General features: G+C 38.9%; 1 protein-coding gene and 1 pseudogene across 4 annotated transcripts in view; both read right to left on the reverse strand.

The window, feature by feature from the left end:
- Nucleotides 1-5,622: 5,622 nt before the first annotated feature.
- LOC109448001 (SKA complex subunit 1 pseudogene) lies at nt 5,623-6,267 on the reverse strand (annotated as a pseudogene).
- Nucleotides 6,268-14,541: 8,274 nt separating this feature from the next.
- ABCA10 (ATP binding cassette subfamily A member 10) overlaps nt 14,542-19,750 on the reverse strand; it is a 49,254-nt gene continuing 44,045 nt past the window's right edge. For all 4 annotated transcript variants that reach the window (XM_019732834.3, XM_074319574.2, XM_074319573.2 and 1 more), the window contains exons 34-39: nt 19,625-19,719; nt 18,970-19,089; nt 18,637-18,777; nt 16,553-16,632; nt 15,606-15,661; nt 14,542-15,477 (exon numbers count right to left, since the gene is read on the reverse strand). In XM_019732834.3, coding sequence (XP_019588393.3) covers nt 15,379-15,477; nt 15,606-15,661; nt 16,553-16,632; nt 18,637-18,777; nt 18,970-19,089; nt 19,625-19,719 — 591 coding nt within the window. In that variant the 3' untranslated portion in view covers nt 14,542-15,378. The remainder of the gene's footprint in view (nt 15,478-15,605; nt 15,662-16,552; nt 16,633-18,636; nt 18,778-18,969; nt 19,090-19,624; nt 19,720-19,750) is intronic.

Here is a 19,750-nt window from a genome sequence, read left to right on the forward strand (position 1 = left end):
GGATAAAGGGACAATGGTAAACAAGGAAAACGGAGCTAGCTTTTGAGGCATGATGAGACCAAGATGGGGAAAAGAACAATAAATAAAAACAACTAAACAAACAAAGTCGTTAAATTTGTATGAGGAATCTTTAGATATTTTGTTCACTAACACAAAAACACAACTGCCAATGTTATGGTTGACTAATTTAGACTAAATGCAGAATGTACTAGAGCTGAACGTTTTTTGCTTAATAAAGCTAAGGAATCCATTTGTCTGCCTTGGAGAAACACCTAACTTGGACAAATAAGAATAATAAACAAATTCCTTTTTCCTGTCCTGTTGATAGCGGGTGCAGTATTTCATAAGGCAACTGAACAAAATAAAAGTAAGTGGATTACTAAGGACTGAAAAACATGAAATGATGCAGGTCAATTTTTATGCATGACTAGGGAAAAAAAATCTGAAATTTATTCAATTACTATTACATAGTTTATCTCGCTCTGTAAAGAGTTGCAAACTTTTCTTGACCTGCCAAAGTAAATGGCAAACAGGAAACCAAAGTTCATGAATTGGGAAATCTCAAATATTTGACATGGCTCCCAATCCACAGATGTTAATAATCATAAAGTTGAGAGATGTTCTGGAGAAGAGAGGGATAATTTTTTTTTTTAATTTAAAGCCATATTATATATATATATTTTTCTCATTGGTAATTAGTTCTATGTTTTAAAATAGTCAGCAGTGAAATATTATACCTTTTACGTTTAAACATGGCAAAAACAAAGGTAATAAAGATGTACTAAAGGTCTCATGGTGGAGGAGGGTAGGTAGAAGGTTGCAAACACTGATAAAATTTTGTATCAGTAATAGGTCAATAGTCCAAACAAAAATTCTAAGTTTCTTTTAAATTACCTGAAATTTTCTTCTTCTGTTTTTTTGTATTTCAGGTTTTTATTCATTTTCTTGGTGATGTTGTTTGAGACCCTATAAACTCTATTTTGGGAATCATTTTCCCACTATGCCATTCTTACAATTGCATTAAAATTCACAACTATGATATCGATAATTATTTAAATATTTTACTAGGTTCACTTTTTATCATTTTTTGTGTGTGTATTTTTTGTGTTCTTCTTCCTTGACTTCTTTACTCTGATCTATATTTTTTATTTGGGGTATCATTTTCCTTATTTAAACCTGAAGATTTCCCCGTAACTATGACCTAATTTGACAAGGAAGCACCCAGCCTCCAGGTAGAAGCACATTGAAATGGTGGGGGAAATCTATCTAAAATAGAAGTTCAGATATAGAATCAAACTTTAAAAGGGAAGAAGGAAAAGATAAAGAAAGTAAGAATCAATAGAAGAAACAAAGAGAAAAGAAAGCACATCCACAGGTGTTAAAAAAGGGAGAACTTAAAGCCAGAACTGTGAGTAGTATGTCAGAAATCCAGCAGTCCGTAAGGTGTTCTCATACCCGTGACCTGGACTTGGTGATTGACAGGTTATAAAGTTGGACTTTCAAACTCTGCATGAGTCCAGAAGCTTCACAGGACTGTTCAGTGTTAGAAATAAGAGACTAGAAAAACTTCACCTACGACCCCAAGGAAAAGTAAGGCTATGTAATATTTGCCCAATCTCTGGGTTAAAAACAAAACAAAACATATCCTCCACAGTAAATGAAAAGCCCAAGCATATGTAGCACATGTCAGATACAGGACACAGGAGCAGCATCTGAATTTATTCTCCCTGCAGAGAAATGTGTTTAAGAACAAAATCATGGTAGTGAATGTATGCTCTCTAGAGCCAAACTTGGGTTCGAATTCTGACTCTGCCACAGCTATGTGACTTTGTACAAACTATTTAACTTTCTCCCTTCAGTTTTTTTCATCCATAAAAATTGAGATAACAGTTTACATATATATGGTCACTTGGAGAATTAAACTCATCAATATAAGCAAAGTTCATAGAACAATGGCTGGAAAATTGTAAAAGCTCAAAAATATTACTTGTTGCTAATACTCCTACTATTTCTCCTCCTCCTCCTCCTATTACGACTATTATCCTGGAGCCTCATATATTTAGGGGAAAAAATCTGAAATTTATTCAATTGCTATATATATATTCTCTCTATATATATACATTCTTAAAATGTAAGAGAATATAGGAGGAATATATATATATATTGCTCCTAGCAGCTAAGCTCATAAGCAAAAGTCCACCATGAAAGAGAATCAGAACCCAAAATGATGGGACTGTTACCATGTTTCCCTGAAAATAAGACCTAGCTGGACAATCAGCTCTAATGTGTCTTTTGGAGCAAAACTTAATATGAGACCCGGTCTTATTTTACTATAATATAAGACCAGATCTTATATAATATACACTGTGTTCACTGTGGATGTCAAGGCCAACAAGCACCAGATGAACTGGCTGTGAAGAAGCTCCATGACCTTGACCTGGCCAAGGTCAACACCCTGATCAGGCCTGATGGAAAGAGAAGGCATACGTTCGGCTGGCTCCTGACTATGATGCTTTGGACGTTGCCAACAAAATTGGGATCATCTAAACTGAGTCCAGCTGGCTAATTCTAAACATAAAAATTTTTCACTGAAAAAAAAAAAAAAAAAAGAATTTTACAGAACTGAGGATATAGCCCTTGGATTAGAAAAAGAAACAAAAATCCGAACACTATTTTGTAGTGGGCTTTCAAAACACAAGAAAGAGAGAGGAGACAGAGAAACATTAAAAAACAATAGAAAAGACATATTATCAACTAAGGATCAACAGTTAACCAAAAGATGTCATAAAACAATGGAATAGTGTCCTCAAAGAGCTGAGGGAAAATGAACTGTTAACCTCAAATTCTATATCCAGCTAACTGTACCTGAAATAACGTTATCTTCAGAGAGAATTTACCTCTTACACAGCCAGTCTTAAAGAATGTACTTCATAGCAAAAAATAATTATTTAAAAGTAAATTGAATTTTTACAGAAAGATTTGAGTACCAGAAGGATTAAATAAGTTGCCAAAACTAAGCACTCATTGACTGTTTGACTGTAAGCAATAATTTTGTGTGTGTAAATTTCCCATCAATCTACACAGTTTTCAGCCTGTACTGATGGAATCTTATGCATTTCTATGATTTTGTAGAGTTGTAATTGCTGGTTAAGAAGAGAGACAGAGTTGGTATGGGAGTGGAGAATACTAGGGGTTTTCACATGTGTATTATGTCATTGTTTTCCTCAAAAGTTATCTAAATTACTGTTCTTTTCAGACTTGTCAGTAGAAATTCTCCCATTTCACTCAAAAAGCAGCACTTCTGAGCTGCAATCTTAAAGATAATACCGGCTGGTGGGGAGGCATTTGACAGAGTATGTTGCTGGGTAAGGGAGCAGCAGTGATGATGGGATCAGCTGCACAGGTGTGGACATTGGTCTTATACAGGTGCAGGCATGTTCATTCTTGCTTAAGAAGAAAGAGTGTATAGGTACAGGGGAACCTGGTTGGTTGCTGAGGCTATGACAGCTTATGAAGACATTCTTATCTAATTGCTTCCACTTTCACAGTCAAGTGGGAAGCAAGGTCTCGGCAGGCAGAACTGAGGCTCCACTTGAAGGCAGTGATTTGATCATTCATTGAAGGTGACACTAGTCATTTTGTTCACGTGTATCTTCTCCCTACGACAGGTGTAACCAAGGTGGGTTTTGCCAGGCAATTATGAAGGGTGAGAGGGTCAAGTGTTGACAGTGTGTATAAGGGAGTGGCTACTGGCTGAGGTAAGCCACTGCCTTAAAAGGTTGAGGCTTCCTAAGAGGAGATGGTAGATGCCTCTTCTTTCTTGCCAACTTCTTTTGATCCACTGGCTCCCAAATGATGCTTTGAGGCACATGGCTGAACACTGTGTCCAGAAAGGTAGTGAACTTTGGACTTGGCTATCTAAGAGTATATCAAGGGTTTATTGAAGTACAACAAAATATGTGGTCATGGTTCAGTTTCTAAATAAAGAAACTAGAACTTAGTAGTTTGGCAGCATATTAGAGCAAACCACGAGTTTTCCGGAATTTTAGCTGCAGCAGTAACTTTAGCCATCTCTTTCTTCTCCTTTTTGCATGTTTTTCTCTTACAAACTTCAATGTTTTGCTTGTCTGCTTTATGAACACGTACAGGCATTCATTTGTGGCCAGAGGCACTAGGATCAACTATCAGGATCATACCAGCATTACCCTGGAACAAAATCTCAGCACCAAGAGTTTGCAGACCTCTCTGTAGAGCTCCCCCAGCTGCCAGCATCTCGGCACCTGCTCAGACCTCTGGGACAGAGCTGGAATGATTCCTGCCTGGGAATGGCACTGCTCCAGCTCCAATCCTTGTGACCCTCCAGTTTGGAGTAACATGATGTAAGTGCAGTTGCTGTAGGTGCAGTTGCTAGAGGCCCACCCCCATGAGCCTGCCCAAAGGAGATAAAGCTGTCCCCAGAAAAAGGAGAAATTGTTGAGCTCAGTAAACACTTCCAAATGTGACTAATACAGATTTTTAAAAAGTATTTTGAAGATCTTCCCTGTTTCTAGAATTAACTGTTTCTTTCTTTAGAGAGCCTTGCTGATTATTCTACTCAGGTTCAATCTGTAATATAATTCTCCTCTTGTGGCCAGTGATTTTTGTCATGAATGGCCCATATTACAGAGGTCTAGATAGCCCAGCATGGTGGTTGCTATAGACTTGCTTGGCAAGGGATTACATCAATTTTTTCCGCAGTGCCCATAATGCATGGTGCGGTCACCACAGGGGTGGTGTTAACCAGGCCACAGGGCCTGCTGAGACTCTGTTCTCTGCTACGGAAATAAACACGCCAAGCCGATGGCACAGACATAGGTGGACCGGAGAGTCTCTCCCCAGGTGTGGAAGAGCAACATGGCTAAGTTCTTACAATCCAAATACCCATTTTCCATGACCACCACCAACCATCTCATATGTCATCATGTTTTTCATCCCAGTAGGCTTTTATTAGTTTCATTTCAGGTTGAAGTTTACAGACTGGTTTATACTGGATGCATTTCAGGTTAAGCTCTTCCCAAATGAGATATGGGAAAGTAGCATACTCAGATGGATAAGCTGCGTCCAAATCCAACTTTTAAGTTTGCCAGTTGAAAGAAATGCCATTGATGGAAGGAATTTAGACACTAATGACTTGGATATCCTTGACCTTATCTATCTTCTAGACCTTTTTTTTCTATCACCACATATGGACCCATCTTACTGGGGTCTGCAGCATTGTCCACTAAATACAAAAATTAGACATGAACTTTTTTATTTGCATTATGTGCCCAGTGCAGAGGCTCGTATGGTAGGTGGTTAAGTATTTGCTGAAGTAAATTTTACAATATATACGCTGTATCAAAAAAGTTTTATTTTCGTTAAGAAAATGAAAAAGCTAAAGAAGTTATATATATATATATATATATATATATATATATATATACACACACACACACACACACACACACACACACACATTATACGTATCGCCTTGAAACCTAAACATTACTGTTGGTGGTTTAGAAGCTCTCAAGGACTGTAAGTTATAACCTAATGGTTAAGTTCTCCCCCTTGGATCTCCAACAGCCTCTAGCAATACGTAAACTATTCAATATGACAAGAAACCTCTGTGAACATTTTTATGTCCGCTTCTACGATAAAGTATGCACTTTTGTTATCCTTTATTTCTTCACCAATAAATCTGTGATAGAGATTCCTGGCCACAGAACTTACAGACTTTTTGGTTGATATAGTATCTTATGTTTACTGACTATAGCCTTGTTGATTTCTTTAATAACATCATTCATGTGACAATAGGTTAAGTGAGATTTCATATACACACGGATACCATTGAACTCATTAGAAGTCATGAATGATATTTATTAAGTATTTCTTTCTGTGTGTAAATTTCTCAAATTTGGTTCTTCAGAGTCAAGATCTGTTCTCTTAATAAAGCTCTAGGTTACTGTTAGTTGAGGCCAATGGGAGGAGTGTTTTCTGTGAGATGTTCCAAATCCTTAAAATCTTCAAGCAATTCAGAGTTCCTTGAGTGAACTGGAAGTTTGTTCTTATGCTGAATTTCCAAGTCCTGTTTATTTAATTCATTTACTACAATGATGTCATCACCTATTTTATTTACTATGGTCTTCAAGGTAGGCTCTTGACCACAGCTTCTTAATGATATTTTTTAATACTACCGATCTTTTCATTAATATGAGACCATAATTGTTCCAGATATAAGGAGGCCATCCTTTGTTGTCTTTCACTCTAGTCCAGGAGAAAAAGCCAATGTCATCATTTTTTTTTTTCTTTTCTTCCTATTTTTTTTTGGGGGGGAGGGTGGGGTAAGCTAACTCTTCTCTTTGTCTTTCTCTCCTTTTCTCTCTGTAGGATAAGTAAATACAAGATTCCTCAGAAACTAAGGCTCTCCTCACTTAAATTGCTAACACAGCCAGGGGATGGCTTTGGCTGAGTATCCAAAGTCCTTCCTAGTATTTTTTTTGTTTTTAATTCCCAGGACCCTCAAGCTGGCTCTGAGGGTGAAACTAGAACAATATGGTAGTACTTGGTAGAATGACCATTTAGCTAAGCATTTTGTTCATCAGCCTAACCTTTCCCATCTTTTTAGTGATAGAGCAGGTTTTCCTTTAGCTTGATCACGCTTTTAATACTCTTCCAACCGAGGGGGGAGGACATAATACCGTGTGTCCCCAAAATTAAGACCTAGCTGGACAATCAACTCTAATGCACCTTTTGGAGCAAAAATTAATATAAGACTGGGTCTTATATAATAATATAATAAATATAATATAATATAATGTAATGTAATGTAATGTAATGTAATGTAATGTAATGTAATGTAATGTAATGTAATATAACATAAAGATTGGGTCTTATATTAATTTTTGCTCCAAAAGATGCCTTAGAGCTGATTGTCTGGTGTCATGCAGGGACTCAGCTCCCGCTCCCCACATAAGAACACAGGATATGGTGTGGCCAAAAAGGAACACTCACGGAACCATAGATAGGGGAGTCATACCACTATAGTCTCGCTGGCGGCTGGGTTGGAGACACAGGAAGCAGGAGCCACACGATCCGCAATCCGCCATCCGCTTCTCTGTCAACCAACCCCACTTGCTAACTGCAATCCATGCCTGCTAGGGCAGCCATGGCAGTTATGTTAGTGGCTAATGGCTAACTGGTAACAGCTGATGGCCAACTGGTCACAGCTGATGGCCATCTACTACCCTTTCCATGTGAGGTCAAGAGCTTGGAACTGCTCTCTTGGCTCTCTCCCCACACTGGCTAGGTCTAATTTTTGGGGAAACAGGGTAGATGTTTTCAGATTCCACTTCAGTTTCCATCAGTCACATTGCTCACGGATTAGAGAGATACATGCTAGCTCCTGGGATCTTCCTTTAGTTTAGCAAATAATTGTTTGAGATGCTAACAAAGTTATTTGGGAATTGAAATAACAGTCTGAGATCTTTCTTAGTTCCATTTCTGACATCTTTTTGGGTTCTGTTTTGTATGTTTGTGTTAGTACGTAAGAGTGTGGGCATTAGAAAATGGTATTTCACTTATCACTGCTAGCAGTCTCCAATTCCTTCCTTTCTTGGGAAATTTCTGCGTCAGAGGAGCCGCCTGTCATAAAGTCAGGGGACAGGCTGTAGTGTACGGGCAAAACTCAGCGAGACTTCTGCTGGAAGCTTACACACATACTCAGGAATTCCAGGAATGTATTCCAAGTGATTAAGTGGATAATTAATTGCCAAAGATCTACATGCAGCATTCTTAGTTGCAGTACTATTACAACAGGGAAATGTAGAATCAACCTATGTAACTTTCAACTGATTCTTAACTAAAATTTTTGGGTACATCCACACATTGAAATAATACAGACATTACAAACATGACGCAGATCTATAATAAACCGGAAAAGATCTGATGTTCATAATATGTTGTTAAATAAGACAATTACAACACAAGATATATTATCCAGTGTGAATATATGATAGAAACACATTTTAGCTAAGCAAGAAAATTCTTGTATATTTTAGACCTTGTTTTACAGAGAACATGTATCATGTCAAACTATTTAAGATGGTGGCTGAGCTAGCAAGCGCGGGTTGCAGAAAGGTGGATGCTGCCAGCGAGAATATAGTGGTATGACTCCCCTATCTGTGTCTCCGTGGGTGTTCCTTTTTGGCCTAGCCACATCCTGCGTTATGTGGGGAGCAGGAGCAGAGACCCCGCAGGCCACCCCGCACGACAAGGACATTTTGTAAACATTGAGCAATAACTTCCCCATCCACCCCTTCCTCTTGTTCCTGGTACCTCTGTTCTTCGTCTCCATGAATTTGCCTATTCTATGTATTTCATATCAGTGTTCATATTAATACAATATTCGTGGCTAGTTTATTTCAAGCCAATTTTATATTTTACCGTAATTTTTTGTTTTTAATCAAATGGATTGAGACATTGAGAATCTCTGGGCAGTAAGTGCCCCTTCATTTTATTTGCAGCCACTGGTACTTTTTACCTAATCCACAGCAATCCTGATAGATCTTTCTGTATCCATCCCATCAGGATTTTGCACTGCTCTGCTTCACACTCTGCATGTTGCAAAGATTTACAAGTCAGCAACTGCAGGCGACTGCTGCCTTCCCAAACTTATCATCTCACTGCTGCTTCTAACTTTGCTCTCAAGGTGGTTTCCATGGCAGTTGGCTCTCCTGCCATTTATGGAACAAGCCAGTTTGCACAGACGTTGTTGCTTGCCTGACCTCCTCTCCTTCTAGGTGTCCCATGGGTCACTGTTGTGCAGGGTGTCATGCGGAGTCTCAGCTCCTGCTCCCTGCACAAAAATGCAGGATATGGTGAGGCCAAAAAGGAACACCCATGGAGCCATAGATAGGGGAGTCATACCACTATATTCTCACTGGCGGCTGGGTTGGAGACACAGGAAGCAGGAGCCACACGATCCACAACCTGCCGTCCACTTCTCTGCAATCCGCAACCGGCATTCCGCCGTGCTAACTGCAATCCGTGCTTGTCAGCCACCATCTTCTTGCTAGCCCCCATTTGCTGCTAGCGTAGCCACGGCTGTTATATTAGTGGCCAATGGCTCACTGGTTATAGCTGACGGCCAACTAGCCACAGCTGATGGCCATCCGATCACAGTTGATGGCCATTTACTACCTGAGCCAGCACCTTTCCACGTGAGGCCGAGAGCCTGGAAACTGCACTCCTGGCTCTGTCCCCACACTCACTTTTAGGCTGACTTTTCCAGCTTTACTGAGATCTAACTGACACATAACATTGTGTAAGTTTCAGATGTACAACTGCTCATTTGATATACTTAAATATTGCAAAATAATTACCACCATATTCTTAGTTAACACTGCCATCATCTCACCACATAATTATCTTCTTTTGTGGTGAAAACATTTAAGATTTACTCTCTTAGCAACTCTGAAGTATGTAATACTTTATTGTTAACTGTAACCACGCTGCACTTTAGATCCCCAGAACTTACTCATCTTACAACCCAACATCTCCCCATTTCCTTCACCCCCAGCTGCTGGTAACCACGATTCTCCTCTTTGTTCCTGTGAGTTTGGCTCTGCAGAGTCCACATATAAGTAATATCATACAGTATGTCTTTCTCTGTCACTTATTTGCCTTAGCATAATGCCATCAAGGTGCATGACGCCGTCACGAATAGCAGGATTTCCTTCTTTCTCACGGCTACATACTCTTCCAGTGTATACATATTCTATATCTTCTTTATCCATTCATCTGTCGAAGGACACTTAGATTGTTTTCACATCTTAGCTATTATGAATAATGCTGCAATGAACATGGGAATGCAGGTATCTTTTCAACATCCGGTTTTCATTTCCTTTGGATATATACCCAGTAGTGGGATTACTGGATCATATGGTAGTTCTAGTTTTCATTTTCTAAGGAACTTTCATACTGTTTCCCAATATGTAGCAATCTGCATTCCCACCCACAGTGCACAAGTTCCCTTTTCTCCACATCCTTGCCAACACTTTTTACCTCCTATCTCTTTGATGAATAGGCTGACATTTCAGTTGGGATTCCTGAATCATACTTAATTAGTATAAATTCTAACCCTCACCACATGAGGGTAGCTCAGGTTTGGTTTCCTTCTTCCAAGTCCAGTGTCCAGGACAGCTTCTCCAGGTAGTGGGCACTGCATGTCATGTCCCCTGCTCCAGCCGAGGCAGCCTTTATTAGAAGCTGGCTTCATGCAGCAGCCATGGTTCCAAGTCCTCACTTCTCATTACCTTTAGCCCCTTTTCCCGTCCACACGTAGGCACAGAAATCCCAGTCTCAGCCTTTGGGATTCCCACCCAGGTCCAGGTTCAATTATCATGGCACAACACAAGCCGAAGCTTACTGCTTTGCTGGTATAATATTTAAGTGGTTTTGTATATTTTATCCAGAATGTCATGTGTTTGCAATGGGAGGAAGATCTGTGTTAAAAGACGTGAACTCTATAGGTTAAGCTCTATATGTGGGTTTTACTGAGTCTGGCGAGTATGGTGCTTACCAGCTGCTTCCTGGGAAACTCCCCTCCTGAGGGATGAGGGCACAGGCTGTTCTTAATGTAGGGCCATAATCTGTATCATGGAAACAAGGCCAGAGCACATGCAGCCTATGTGTTGCGGGTTGTAAAAAGCTCAGTTCAAACAGAGACAAAGCCAATCACAAGCTCTGGCTCTCTGAAAACTGAACTGGGAAATACAGATGGTGCAAAATATGCACCAAGAGAGTTAAGAAGGCAGGACGGACAATGGAGGCCATGGGGTAAGTTAAAGCCGGAAGTAAACAAAAGCTTTAAGTAAGCATAAGGAGGAGGTGGAGTACCAAGCAGTGGGTGCTGTAGGCAGCTAATTGGGAGAAGTAAGAGCAGACCGACAAGCACAGCAGAGCAAGAAGCTGACTCTCCATCACTGGTGGCGTGTTCTGTTGAAGTTTCACAGCCTCTGGTTATGAAGACTCCTGTGGCTGTATGAATCCACACTGACCTTCAAGCTGTTTCTTTCAGTCCTGTCCTTATTCTTGGCTATGCCTGGGATTACAACAAGCCCCTCATTCCCTGAGTTAGCGCGTGGGAGCCTATTTCTTAAAACCGAAGAAACCCAAAGAACACAGAAGTGACTACCAAGGATAGAGGTTTAGAAATAAGAAATGACTAAGATTGTGGAGATTGTGAAATTTGTTCAGACCTCATGGCTGGAAAGCATTGAGAACGTTCTACCTTCTCCAAATCTGTGTTTCCTTGGTAGTCATACCACGTGGCCAAAGATGATGGGCTATGGGCAACAACTGCAAAGCAACAATTTTAAGGGTATAAAGAATGAAACAGAGCAGAGTTGGGTGATTTTAATTTACCGAAGTAGGAAAATTACGAAGTCCAAGTCCAAAATACCCTACTCAAAGCAGCTAAAAAAAATGTTAAAGGAAGTACTTTTATCTAATAGCTGACAGTGTCCATTGCCAAATATTTGCATCAGAAGAAATCACAGAATCTTGCTGTATCTTTTCTTGGTCAAGGCAAATCCCTGTTTGACAGGAATGAGAACATTAGTGGAAAGTGGAAGGCATTACTTTTTCCTGAGCTTTTTTTTGACCAATTAAGATAATCTATCACAAACATGAAGCAAACCCTAAAGCTCACTTTCTTTGCTGGCTGAGCTCTGAGGACCTGGAAGCAAAGACCCATAAAAAAATTTTTTTAAGTCCCTGAAACTACAATAGGGATGTGAGACAATCTCAAATGCTAGATGTTGAGTAATCAGAGCTTAGAGGATGTGCTCATATAGCAATCAGGGTGTCTTAATATGGGCACCATTGACATTTTGCACTGGATAATTCTTTGTTGTAGGGAGCTGTCCTGCACATTGTAGGACGTTTAGCAGTATTCCTAGCCTCTACCCATTAGATGCCAATAGCACCTTCAACTTAAGATAACCAAAGACATTGCCATTTAACACCAAATGCTACATGGCAGAGGGGGACTGATTGCCCCCAGGTGTGGTAATCTAGGGATAGAAAATGTCTCATATATAAAATCACAAATACATTTCTTTATAGTTTATAATTATGCAGTTAATGCATGGAGTTTCCTTTTTAAGAAAATTAGAACGTTACATTTAAAACTAAAATTCCCTTTAATTCCCCTCTCCTTAGGGTAATCAGTGTTTTCAACTTGATTATATACATATACATATATACACAATATGGGCAATATTGTTTTCTGGACCAAATAGCAATTAATAATATGATGTTATCTCACTCTAGCCTGCTCTTGAAATCAATGAGTGCAAATTTTATTTTGCTTTCCTGAAGATGAGTTATTTTTCATTATATATTGCCATATACAGAATGGGGGTGATGGTTTGATTTGTGTTCTTTTATTGCAGAACATTACATTACAGAGAAAGGCCAGTACTTTTTAACACAGTAGCTGGAAACTGTTTCCTCCATCAATGCAGAAGGAGGAGTAAGAGGATCTTCAGTTGTACATGGGATACTCGGATCATGTTAGGTGGCAATAGTATGGGAATGACACATATAGGAAAGAGGACATGGCACAGAAACACGAGAGTCATGGAGAGGGATATGCAAGATGTGCCAACCATGATGTCTGCCATCCCAAAAGCTCCTTCTGGGAGTAAATACCTTCCTCATGCCCCCTTCCAGAAGCAAAATTCATAGGCTGTTCCTTGGGTAGGAAAGAGTGTGTCTTTCATTCTCTGATTTATAATTGATTGCACCGTAACCCAAGTATGCTCATTTCATTGCCTGGGATGGTGGCCACTAAGGGGTCTTCAAAAGGAAAGCTCTGTGCAAAAGGAGGTGAACTGAGGTGACCTCTGTTAAGGAATTTAAACTAGAACAGATGGAGAGAATATGGCGTTAGCAGCACTGACTGAAGTGAAAAGAACACACAGAGGTACGCCACGATGCCAATGGAGCCAGGAAAAAGCCAACTTTTACAGGAGCAAAATCTATGAGTAAGCATACAACCAGTCGAAGAGAAAGTGCCTTACAGAGAAGAGGGAGGAGACGTCAGTTGCAGTAGGGACAGCAGCAGAGCACAAAAGTGCATAAAGACAGGAAGAGACCCAGAGAGGGGCACCAAGGCAGCTATCCCAGACCTGCTGCTGCTCGGTTTCCTACAATTATGGCTGCAGATCATGCTTCAAGAGAAGATAATGGCTGAGTAAACCCTAAAGCCTTCTCTGTTCTTAGGTTCTTGTTTCTTCTATAACCATGTGCATCCTTACTCTAAAGACTCCACACAAGGAGCTAGCCTGACTTTGAATGTCTACTCCTTGCAGCCAGAAAACTAGCAGATGCTATATGGTTAGTACATGGTCAATTCTTGGTTACCTAATGACTCATAAAACATAATTCAAGAACATCAGAGACCAGGGACATAATTATTCAGGCAACAGGAGTTAATTCAGCTGGGACTGATTGTCACGGTTGTGGGCCTCCTGCTAGGTGAGAGGAGAGGAAATAAGACTTGCTCAAGGACACCATGCTCCATAGCCCCTCACATCCAGTTTTAATCACAGCAGTTCTTTCTACTTGACCTCGTTTTCTGAGGTAGATCAGCCCCCAGACTTTGTTCCTCTGTCCTTACCTAAGGATATGGGAAAGATTCAACAATCTCACTCTTCAGCTGGCTCCTAATTTTTGGCCCAGGATGGAGTGGTGAACACATAAAGGTTCTCAAGTCAATCAGAAATCAAAGAATCAAAGAATCTAAATCCTGAATAGTGGAGTACTAACTATAGATTTTTTTAATTATAAGTTTGGATTCTCTGTAGACTTTCTTTCTCCCTCATCGAACCCTCACCATCTCTAAGATCCTCCCACCTCACCTCTGCCACCTCACCTCTGCCCCCCCCGCATTAATTTATAATTAATTAATGAGGAAATAATTGTCTATGTTAGATATTTTATTTTCATTTCTGTTCACGGATGGTCTTATTATATAACTTTGTCCAGTACTTCAAGGGCTACTACGGATAACATCTTAGTCCTCATGAATTCTGTTCATGAGAAAACATGTACTGTATATGAAATGATATTTGGCTTCACTTCATATGAAATATGTGTTGAAGTTTTAGACACATCTTAAGCATTCCTACAAGTTAGGAATTTTACAAATTACATGTGGAAATCATTGTTGGGAGGTCAAGACGGGGCCAAGTTCTGCCTTTAAGTCAACGTCAAGGTAGAAAGGAACTGACACAAACCACAGACCAGATAATAGAGTTCAGCAGACGAGGGAAGCCAGAGCCAGGGATGCACATGAGATTAAAAGTTCCCGTGAGGGTTTTCAGATGCTTGGGATGGGCACGGAAGTTTTCCACTGGTCAAAGAACAAAGTCATCTAGACGTCATAGGGCAGGGAGAGCCATCAGTTGATAAGTAAACTACTTACCTTAAGACTATAATAAAGACGACTTAGGAGAAGTTCAACATAGGTTTATTTATGAGATAAACTTTCATATAACAAAAATGTCAGATTACAGTAAAAAGCTTAAGTAAAAAGCATGACAGTACATCAAAGGAATGCAATGCAGCCATTACGTAACCCGGAAGTGTCATTAATGACATGGGACATGTTTATGAACTGTGAAGCAAAAATATATAGAAAGTTACTATGCTTACTGATATCAACTTTGAAAAAGTACTCATAAAAAGTACATTGAATTTAGGGAGGACGAAATATTTACTGTGGTGTTTTATAACAGATTGCTATTATCTTCATCCACAGAATTCTACAGTATGTCCACAAGTTTATTTTATAATCAGAATATCTAATTGTATATATTATATAATACTGTGTAATTTCATTCATCAACTTATTAGCTCTTTTACAGTCAATGTCACATTAAATTGGTACCTCAGTAAATAATGCTTAAAAATAGCAGATAAGGTTGAAGTTGAGGTTAAAAAACCTATGATCTTTTATTTGTAAAATGTGCTCAGCATTCAGCCTTATTGATAATAAAAAATTAGTCTAACATTATGTGATTTTTTAAATATTATGCACAAAATAGGCATATATTATAGTGATTAATATAATGTCTTATTATGTTAATTTTATCTACAACCTTTCCCTATCTTTGCCTGTCCCCTCCATTTAAAATTTTTAAAAAACATTTAAAACTTTAACCATTATTGAGTGTTGAAACTACCGAATGTTTTGTTTTGTTAACTGCAGTAATACGGAAGATTCTTTTAGAATTATGGAAACTAACAATGTAGTAAGACCAAAAATCTAACGTTAGGAGGTTTAGGATTTTAAGGCTCTTCCTGTGAGAGGAGTTTCCCTTTAACTGTTGTATCAACTTCATCATCAAAATTTCCCATCTCCTGCTCTTTAGAGAGTTCTAAGAACACCTAGGTAGGAGAAAATAAATAAGGAAACAAAAATATCAGGGTGTTTGTTTTATCTGAGAGATAGATGCACAGAGAAATTCACACAAAGGTTAACTAGATGGTGCTCACTGGTTTTTAAAAAAACTCACCTGTTCCAAGGTAGCCTGAGAGAGGCTGTATTCTTCCAGGTCGAAGGTCTGTTTCACTGCATTTAAAGGGACTAACATTAGTGGCTTACAAATTTTTCAACAAAAGTGTTCAAAGCATTAACTTAAATAGCAACTTCAAATCCATGCGCTACTTAAAGATATAGTCCAAGTAATAAAATCGTCTTGAAGGATAAATTAAAGAGTGCTGATAGGGCTAACTGAAAGACAGCAATGCACGAGCCTATAAATCACCAGTCAACTTTCTCTTTAAAGAGCTCCTTGTGTGCTATTTTAGTATTTCACTTTTTGATTCTTTATGTATGTATGTTTTGGATTCAAGACCAACTGTCGAGTATTGCTTTATTCTACATTCTATATTTATAAACCTATGGAGGAGTATACTTTATACTAATCCCCTTTTAATGAATCCTACATTTCCATATGTCAAGGCCCCATAAATATCCAGCGTGAGCTCTAGTCAGTGTCTCTGAACCAGCTCAGAAGCCCCGCCCCAATCCTGACTTGTCTCATCTAGAGGGAAAATCCCTCTGGATTTTCCTTCTCTAACCTTCTTGGGCCTATAGTCACTAGCTCCACAGTCCTGCTCCTCATGCTCTGACTTGGATAAATATGGAGATGCCAGAAACTCAACGTGGTCGTTCTTTGGGGCCACATGCTGATCATTATCCTCCACTACCATGCAGTGGAATCGGGACAGTGTTCTGACCAAGTTGCAGCTGGGTTTCCTTATTAGCAGAGGAAGAATCAGGGTGCGTAAACCTATGTCTAGGGCCACCACTCCATTTCCCCTAGGATTTTTAAGACTATTCCAGTGGACATTTTCCAAGTTTTGACTGATGATATAATTTTTCTATTGAAATTATATAGTATGTATTCCACATGAAAATATGCACAATACCTAAAGTTTTAAATATGTCTGTACTTACCTTTTTCTAATTTGAAAAAGGCCTGAGACAGAGGGTGAACATCTGCCATGGGTAATTTATATGCCATCATGGAGCAATACCTGAGAGGAGGGAAGAGTGAGATTTATCACTATGTTTCAGTGGTATAATATTGGGGAGATAGTCAAAATAACAAAAGAATTTTTCAAACTTTTCTTTAAATAAAAATGTAAGTAGTTTAACTTAATAAAGCATGAATCTGAGCCAAATTACTTCTCTTTAAGTCATAAAAATTTGCTAACAATAAAAATCTGGTTGTCCCTAATTCAATATTCAAAATAAATTCTGAAAAAAAATAGTTCTGATAAAGAATCTTTCACACTCAGCCTTTCTTAACGGTGCTTTATTTCCTACTCTCAAAAGCCTTCAACATCCTTCAACATGCTCCCTGGAACATCAATTTGTATATTAAATTTTCCCCTCTGCATTTAATTTTCAGTCTCTCCTGTAGGAATTAAAACCTGTTGCACTCTGCTATTAAAAAAAAAAAAATTATTTCTTGGCCTCCCGCTCTGCCCTCCCCAAATAAATTCACCCATGACCTCCATGTTGCACAATCCATGAACACGCTTTAGTCCTTACTTCTTAGACATCTCCAAAGCATCCTCTTTAAAAATCTCTTTCTCTCTCCCTCCTCCTCCCTTCCTTCCTCCTTTCCCATCTCAGCTTCTGAGACAACCACACTTTTACGATTTTCCTTCTGACTTTCTAGACTTGCTCTATTTAGTATTAGCTGTTGGCTATTATACATGTGGCTATTTAAATTAGCTAAAATAAATAAAATTTCAAAATCAATTTTTGATTTTGTAGGGCTCCATAGCCACCTGTGGGTATTGGCTGCTGTACTGGACAGCACAGACAGAGTCATTCCCAACATCACAGAAATTCTATTGTTCTAGACTGCTCAAGGCACGCTTTAATATTTGTCATTAAGGCTGCCAATGTGGTGCTCATAGTTTCCCCCACCAGCTTTTCTTCCTCACTCCAATCTTAACACTAAAAGTTCCTGGGGTCCGGTCTTAATCCTCTCTCCTTTCCATCTACCTTGTTGACCACACTCATTCTTCTAGCTTAATGGTCTCCCATATAGTAGAAATGTTCCGCTTTGTTTAAGGATCTCTCGATGACCCTTCACTCTTCCTCTGAGCAACAGGCCCATGTCTCTGTTATTTTGGCATCTCCACTTGGATGTCTCTTAACACATCAGCCATATGAGGTTTCTTTCCATCTTTGTCATGTATGAAGTTCATTCTGGACTTAAATTCTTTATACATTCTGTTTTATAAAGAGTGGCTCTTATGCCCATTCTTGAGTGGGTCAAACCCTGCTTAGTTTTAAAGTCCTAACCTACTGTCATTTCCTCATTTATTCGTATCTTCATTTGTCTAATATTTTTGGCCCCAAAAGACTGCAAGCACCGTAACAACTTTGTCTATTTATGAACTACTCAACACAGTCTCTAGGACATAGTAGTGGCTCAATTATTTTTTAAAATGATTAGAAGTAGTATGTAAGAAACCCCTGTACGTCTTTCACTTAAATTCAACCTCATTCTGCTATTCACCTGGATTTTGTTGTCCTTGCTTATAACTCACAGATGACCAAACACAAATTTGAAAATGTTGTGTTTGGCCATCTGTGAGTTATAAGCAAGGATAACAAAATCCTTGGGAGGATCAAATGATTTATGAATCAACTAATTTAGAATAGAGTCAATCTTTCTCAAGCATGTAAGTCTGTGTTATTGAGCTCTTCATGCAATTTTATATTTGGTGAAATGTTATAGGTTGATACATAATTTTCATTGTCTATTAAGAAAACATTGTCTATTAAAAAAAGTTTTGTTTGTACTTTGTTCAACCTCTAAGCTATTCCACCACTTAAGCACACATGCACACACACACAATTGCTATCTTTTTTCTATACATCCTAGTGATACCCAAAATCTTGTTTTATAATAAATAAGCCAGTTCTCCGTTTCTCTTCTTGTCCAGAATAGTACAGGACGAAATGATATGTGCTGGAAAACTATTATACTTGTCACCCAAGCCAAAAACTTCCTTCACCTTTCCTGCCGAGCAGCCTGTGGAAAAAGCTTCAGAATCTCTGTGTGGAGAGGCTTCGCCTGAGCGGGTTCCTTCAATTTTACTTCTAGTAAATAATCTTTACCAAACTTGCTTTTCAGATGTTGAATGGAACCGATACACCTTGTCCAGGGAAGAGAAAGAAGAGTTGAAAGAAAAAAATACTTGTCTTTTAATTTCTTCCTCAATTGCAAATGCAGAGAAAGGTGTTTGATCATAGATCCAGGAACCAAAGAGCATCAGCTGTTCACAGTGAACTGAAATTTTCTCTGTGAGGATTTGCAGGTCAACTGCTGCTGTTGGAAAGGCACCCACCTCAGCCTTCCAGACACCATGATGGCCACACGGTCACACACGGCCTCAGCCTCTGCCATGTAATGGGTGGTCAGGAGGGCACATCTCCCTGTGTTTTTAACAATGGCCTGAATTGCCTGCCTAAAGATAAATTAAAGGGTTGTTTGCATTTAGAAAGTAATTTGGAAAAATAGATCAACAGGAATATGTATAAAGCTTAAATAGAAAATTTTATATTAGGGTATAAAAAGCTTTTGTTGCTTTTGAGAGAAAGAATAAAAATTGTTGCATTGTGTAATTATATTACCACATTAATTGACTTCATAGAATGAAAAGTAGAAGATTGGGAAATAGTAAAATAATGTTTGTTCTAAAAAAAAGTATAGAGAAATCCCACATTGTAAGATATCCAGTAACTGAAAGTAAAATAGAAAAAGAAGAAAGAGGAAGGGGAAGAGGAGTAAGAGAAAGAAAACCCAGTCAAATACATTCAAGAGTCCATTTGATTCTTAAAATGTCTACTTTTCCTTCCTTGAGGAATTCTGAATACCATATTGAGTTTCACAGAATTAAATAAAGAGGATGTGAGTCTCAAAGTGAATGGAGCAAATGTTAAAAAAAAAATTAACTGCAGACTCGTACTATTGACTCTGACACTTTATATAACTTTTCTCACCACATCTGCTGCTGCCCCTCGGGGTCCATCCCGGTGGACGGCTCGTCCAGCAGCACCACCGACGGGTTTCCGAGGATGCTCAGCGCGAAGCACAGCTGGAACGAGAGGAACAGCGCGTCCGGCCCC

The sequence above is a fragment of the Rhinolophus sinicus genome, chromosome 12, assembly GCF_057876585.1.
Source record: "Rhinolophus sinicus isolate RSI-liver-muscle chromosome 12, RSI-T2T, whole genome shotgun sequence".
NCBI lineage: Eukaryota > Metazoa > Chordata > Mammalia > Chiroptera > Rhinolophidae > Rhinolophus > Rhinolophus sinicus.